This window comes from Mercurialis annua, linkage group LG2 (genome assembly GCF_937616625.2).
Source record: "Mercurialis annua linkage group LG2, ddMerAnnu1.2, whole genome shotgun sequence".
In the NCBI taxonomy this organism is placed as follows: domain Eukaryota; kingdom Viridiplantae; phylum Streptophyta; class Magnoliopsida; order Malpighiales; family Euphorbiaceae; genus Mercurialis; species Mercurialis annua.
In genome coordinates this window covers 45,080,892-45,087,963 of record NC_065571.1, presented here as the reverse complement: position 1 = coordinate 45,087,963, position 7,072 = coordinate 45,080,892, and the positions used below count along the sequence as shown (strand labels likewise).

At 33.2% G+C, this 7,072-nt stretch overlaps 1 protein-coding gene across 1 annotated transcript; it reads left to right on the top strand.

Annotated features, from left to right (window-relative positions):
- Window positions 1–3,392: 3,392 nt before the first annotated feature.
- Window positions 3,393–5,295, top strand: LOC126669703 (CBL-interacting serine/threonine-protein kinase 11). Its single transcript, XM_050363243.2, has one exon. The coding sequence runs from the start codon at window positions 3,643–3,645 to the stop codon at window positions 4,939–4,941; it is 1,299 nt and encodes a 432-aa protein (XP_050219200.1). The 5' UTR covers window positions 3,393–3,642; the 3' UTR covers window positions 4,942–5,295.
- The last annotated feature ends 1,777 nt before the right edge of the window (window positions 5,296–7,072 follow it).

Sequence of the window (7,072 nt, the reverse complement as noted above, 5' to 3'; positions counted from 1 at the left end):
AGATGTATTTTATTTCACAATATCATGTTAAAGAAAATAATTATTCATACAAATAACCTATGTATTATTATCATTATAAAAAAAATTCACTTGTTAGTTAAATTGACGATCCTCCATAGTAAAAAAATTACACAAATGCATCAACACCTCCTTCTTATCAATTAACAAATAAATTCATGTTGCCTGTGAAAAATTATCAATAATAGTTAAAAAATATCTTGAACCACAAAAAATAGAGCTCTTTAAGAATCACATAAATTGCAATGAATCAGTTTAATCATGAGTTTTGTTATTACTAGTAGGATAACGATCTCTTGATTGATTGACTCTAAGACATACTTCACATGCTTTATGATAAAAATTATTATTTTTACTAAAACCAACATTAAGAATCAGTTTTATAACCGTAGATAATGGATGACCCAATCACTTGGGCCACATATCAAAGGAGCCATATACACTTATTTTTCTAGTTACTATAATAGCCACTTTTTAAGAGAAATAGAACCCCTCTCATTACTCAACCGTACTAATCACCATCTTTGAAATACGGTCTTATGTAATACAAAATGTATTAGCTAATAAGTCATATAATTTAATTATTCAAGCAATTATGATAAACATATCACATTACACATCAAATTTGGCAAAAAAAAAATTGTTCGACTTTAATCTATTAATAAGGATCATTGTTCTTTCCTTTGTGAAAAATGTTTCCTTTCCATTTAGAAACCCCACCGGACACTCCATTACATCTCAAACATCATGCAAACATTTCATCCATCTAGTCATGTGATGATAAGCACATGAATCAATAGTTCATTATACATAAGGACGTTTTCTATTAGCTTTTCATTTTCTTCTATTTTTGTTGCATTTTAAAAAAATTGTAATATTTTCCGTTCTCATTACTAAGCCCAGTAATAGCAGTTTTGTTGAAATTTAACGCCATGAGATTTTTCGATATTCCAAATATAAAGGCTTGAATTGTATTCGCCTTGACTCAGCCATGAAATTATTAAATGGTTGTCCTCTCTTGTTTCATCCGGTTTCTTGTCCTAATTTGCAAGGTTGATCTTCCCACGTTCAAGATATTCAACCAGCTAAAGACAATAGTCGGTTTCATGTCTCGTAAAGCTGCAATAGTTGCACTTTCTATCCTTCACCCTTGATATTTTGGCATAGCATGTACGTTAAAACTCATCACTTGGCTGCATTTTTCCATTTCGTGAGTGATGGTTCTCACGTGTTCTTATTGCACCATTATTGTTAGATGCACCATAAGAAAAAAATGATTTCTAGCCGTTCAAGGAATCCGATAATAGCTTTATTTAGTCTTATCATTTCGATTTTGAAAAAATAATAAGTCTCGGTATTCTAATGTGAAGGACAATAAAACCAATGCTTCTTTAAAAGCGCTACTAAACTAAATAATATCTTAAGATAATTATATAATTTAGGTACAAATAGTTGGAAGATATGATGGACACTTAATAACAAGAGATTTTAAGAGTATCAAAAATCAACCTTTAACTATTTTACATACCATCACCTCACTCATCCCAAGATTACGATAAGCATTAAAATCTACACATAGTTAACGTAAGGTAAATTCATCATGAATTAAAGAATACTGATGAGTGGTAGTCAGCTGTCCTCGTTATCGTGCCTACTTTAACCAACCGCTCTTCCCTTAGTCCTCCCCTACTCTATCCCTCCGCTTGGCTCAATGACACATGATGACAAGATGCTCAAGAAATATAAAAAAACATTTACTCATTAAAAGACAATATTGTCTCTTTTTCGTATCTCTGAAGTTTGATTAACATCTATTATCAAATCTTATGATAATAAAGAGATATAAATTATCATTTAACTATTTAATTACGTGGAGAAAGATATTGAAGAAATATAATATATTAGTATATCTCTAAAGAGGTGATGTGACTTACTAGGCACGAACTAAGTGACACCATTCTAAAGAGACATGACAATTGATAAACCAAAAATGACATAATGAAATACACAAACTTTTGATACTTTACTAAATTACGAGTGACATCTCCTAATGAAAAACTTGAGACAAATCCAGGTCCGCCTTCTAAGACGTAATAAAGAATTTGCAACTCAAGAGGCTTATTAACCATAAAGAGGGTTAAATGTCCATATTTAGCATGAATCCCATATAATAAGCCACATCCAACATAAATATTCATTTGATATGATAATTTGAGAGAGATCAATGATAGTGTATAACCAAAAGTTCAACATTAAAAAAGAGATCACTAAGACGACTCAACATCTTATATAAAAGATAAATATTCGGTTATTAATTGTTCGACTTATTTGCATATTCAATTCAGACATTTTATTTTTGTAGTTATTAAATCGCATTCTTCATAATGTTGCATTACACATTCCAACCTTTCAATCTTTGACATTGTATTGTACATTTATGTTTTTCGACATGGCGTCATTTTTATACTCATTTGTAGCTTTGTATTTGATGAAAAACGATTATAAGCTACCCAATAAAAAGCGCAAAAGGTTGAGATGTGCAACGTAACATTTTAAAGATTGAGATTAAATCGCTGCAAAAGTGAAACGTTCGGATTTAGTGTTTGTGTCGTGATAACACGACATGGCACAGTTAATATATTAAGATAAACGAGTAACATGATTAATACAATTACACGACCAACACGACTCACTTAACATATAAAGATATTTACATATAAATATAAATTTAATCTCAGATTTATCAACTTATACTCAAATTATAATTGTTAATATAATTATACTTAATTAATATAATTATTTTATTTTTTTATTTTATGAAATTATAACTAATTCATTTCTATATTATTACAAATAATATAATCACTAAAGAATTAGGCAAGTTAGATTGATTCACGAGTCATTTCACGACACGATCTATTTATTTTGTGTCATAAATGGATTGACATATTTTCAACACAAACCGCTAAATCTCAATCCGAATTTGCTAAATTTATATATTGGGCTATTATGTCATAATCCATTTTTACACCTTACACCTTATCTATGAACAATCAAACTAAACACTTTAAATGCGGGCTCTGAGATAAGAAGAACATTCAAATAATTGACTGTACCAAAAGAAATGGGTGGACTACAGAAACCTCAAACTTTTCTGAGGCCCCAAATTCAACCGTTAAATAACGGGCAGTTCTTGACGGCGTACATCTGTCAATAGGCTTATGGTGAACATATGTCAATCATTCATTCGATCTACAGACTTTCACCCAATAGTAACTCACCACCTAATACACCTAACTCTAATACGGTAATACCACATTTTATTAGTTTAAAATACAAAATAAAAAGTTCTTATAAAAATAAACAGTAGGTTACGCGTAAAGACAATACACACTCTCTACTTGGCAACTCCATTCAAAATTACAACTATTTGCCAACTTTATTTTCCAATTTCAAATTCCATACCTAACAACCTCAATAATCTTCCACCGCTAGTTTCTATTCATTATTTGAATATTATTTTCTGTTTCTTTGAATCATTAATTTTCTATTCATTACTCTCTTTATTTGTTAATTTTGATCAAACCACATCTTGTGGTTCGATCTCTGGCCATTGATAAACTTATGCCGGAGATTGAACATGCCTCGGTCTCCGCCGCGGCCGAAAATGTTCTTTTCGGCAAATATGAGCTCGGTAGACTACTCGGTTGCGGCGCTTTCGCCAAGGTTTATCACGCAAGAAATGTTTCGACCGGGCAAAGCGTGGCAATTAAGGTCATTAGCAAGAAGAAAATAGCGAATCCGACGCTAATGTCGAACATCAAGCGCGAAATCTCGATCATGCGTCGTCTAAATCATCGCTATATCGTTAAAATCTACGAGGTTTTGGCTTCGAAAACGAAGATTTATTGTATAATGGAGTTCGTAAAAGGAGGTGAATTATTCGCGAAAGTTTCGAAAGGTCGTTTTAGCGAAGATCTCAGCCGTAAATACTTTCAGCAGCTAATATCCGCCGTCGGTTATTGTCACGCTAGAGGCGTTTTCCACCGCGATTTGAAGCCGGAGAATTTGCTGATCGACGAAAACGGGAATCTAAAAGTATCCGATTTTGGACTCAGCGCTGTGACCGATCAGATCCGAACCGACGGCCTGTTGCATACTTTATGTGGAACTCCGGCTTACGTTGCGCCGGAGATTCTGTCGAAAAAAGGCTACGACGGTGCTAAGGTCGATGTATGGTCATGTGGGGTGATTCTGTTTGTCTTAACAGCTGGGTACTTGCCGTTTAACGATCCGAATCTGATGAACATGTACAAGAAAATTTATAAGGGTGAGTTTCGTTGTCCGCGATGGATTTCTAACGATCTTAAACGGTTATTGTCTCGGCTTTTAGATATAAATCCGGCGACTAGAATAACAATCGACGGGATCTTGAAAGATCCGTGGTTTAAAAAAGGCGGGTTTAAAGAAATCAAATACTACGACGACGACGATGATGATAGCGTTAAGCTTGATAAAAATCAGCCGGATATAACGTCGTTGAATGCTTTCGATATAATTTCGTTCTCGTCCGGTTTGGATTTGAACGGATTGTTTGACGACTCATATAATTCCGTTGATGACGGGGAGCGTTTTGTTTCGACCGAGTCGCCGGAGAATTTGGTGGAGAAGATTGAGGAGTTTGCTAAGACGGAGAGGCTTAGGGCAAAGAGGAGGAAGGAGTGGGCTTTTGAGATTGAAGGGCAGAATGGTAATTTTGTTGCTGAGGTTGAGATTTGTCTGTTAACGGATAATCTGGTGGTTGTTGAGGCTAGAAGGAACGGCGGCGATGCTGGCTGTTTTAAGCAGATGTGGAAGAATAAGCTCAAGCCTGAGCTTTGCGCCGGAGAACAACTGCCGGAAAGTCAAGTTTCCGGTAACTGATTTTTAATACTTGTTAATATAATTAATAGCCTAGCTGGAGAAGAACTGATGATTCTGCAGGCAAGTGTTGTAATATTTTATTTGTCTCTAAAATAACCTTATAATTTTAAGAAATTTTTAAAAACTTAAACTAAAAAAAAGTTATATGTTTGTATATGTGATTTGCTGTGTTTGTAATAAAAAAAAAAACCTTCGCCAAAGTGTTGGTGATGGAGCGTATGTATTGTGGTTTGTTTACCCAATTTTTGTTGTGAAGGAGATTTACCAATTTTTGGGGTTTTTTTTGTATATTTCTTTTTGTAAATACACTAACAGTGAAATGAAGGGTAATAAAATTTGAAATTATTTTACAGCTATTGATTATATTTGATTGTGTCTGAATTGTTTTTTCTTTCTTTCACAAAGTAGGAGAAATTCTTAGGTAGACTCGGTCTATCACGTCATCCGTAGACCAAACCTATCACATTATGATACGTCATTAAAATGATGGCAATTTTGTAATATTACTATTCAAAGGTGTAAATAAATAAAAAACGAATTTACAAGATTGCCATCGTTTTAATGATGTGTCATAATGTAGTAGGTTAGTCTACGGAAGACGTGGTAGATCGAGTCTACATAAGAATTTCTCCACAACGTAGATATAAATTTTCTAATTTTTAATGTAGTGTTTGATAAAATTGGAAATTGTATATTAAATTTAAATGTTTAATATAATTGGTATTAAAAACTATAAGTGCTGAATTTTTTATTATACATATTTGATTATTTTAATTATCGAAAAATATTTTCACTAAACATGCTTCGGTGTTAATTTTTTTATTTTAATACTAATACAAACATATTTACGTATTATTAAAATTACTAATTAATAATTATAATTTTACTTGTATGAAAATATTTTGGAGATTTAAACATATATATAAAGTAAGAAAATTGTCAATATTATTAATTAAACGTATAAATGTCCGTTTATGAACTATTAATAATAATAATTTATTATTAACTTAAAATTACTAAATTATTTGAATAAACAAATTGAAAAGCTAATAATTTAATATTTTCAGAGAATTTGAATGAGTAGTTTTTAGAATATAAAAAGAAGTTGTACAGTATAAATTGAAAGAAATTCCAATATAATTGGAAAGTTATTGCGTATGCTGAACAATATTCCAATACAGATGGGAAATTGTTGTGCCTTACAGTTGTTGTTGTCACAGACTCACAACTACTGTTAGGTCCCATTAGACAATCACGTGGGGGTAGACAAGGTGGGTGGTGGGTGTGGATAGAGTCGGGTAGATTTTTTCAAATTTTGTTTGGTTTTAGCAAGTGATTAAAAAATCAAACCGGACTGGTCTGTTGGATCAGTTGAACAGAAAATCAGCCATTAGCGCAGTTTAAAAATTATATAAAACGAAAAGATTTGGTCTAATCAAATTGGACCAGATCAACTCGAAAGAACCGAATGGAGCTGGAAGTTTAACTAGGAGTTGAAGCAGTGAACTGCCGGTCAAACCTGAAAAAGATAATTTTTAAAAAATTGCATTCGATTGTTTCAGTCGGCGGTTGAACTACTTAGTTCACAGGCTTAGTTTTAAAACACATTTTTTAGCATCGTAACATCGGTTCAGAATTGAAATAGGCGGTTATAGTTGAAGGAGAAAATTATAACTCAACTGTTCATCAGTTCCGGGCTAATAATCACCAACGGTTCTCGACTTTTACCCTAAATTTCTCTAAACCCCCTATACTTTCAAAAGCTTCCCTAAACCCCCCGTACTTTGTGGCGGCGCCATTGACGGCCCTTATGGTCGAAAATACCTCTTAAAAATTTGGCGGCTGTAATTATAAAAAAAAAATTGGCGGCGCCAGGTGTCAACTGACACGTCATTAAATATCCAAAAAAAATTATCACCTAAAATACCCCTCAAATATTTTAATCAAATCACACTAAATCAAACCCAACCACACTAAATCAAACCCAACCATCCGGTCAACCTATCACCACCGCCTGCCGCCGCCCACCGCCGCCGATGCCGTTCTCCGCCACCAACATCGCCGTCCTCCGATTATATCTGTTCTTGGAACAGATTGCGAAATCTGTTTCTACGAACAGATTTCATCTGTT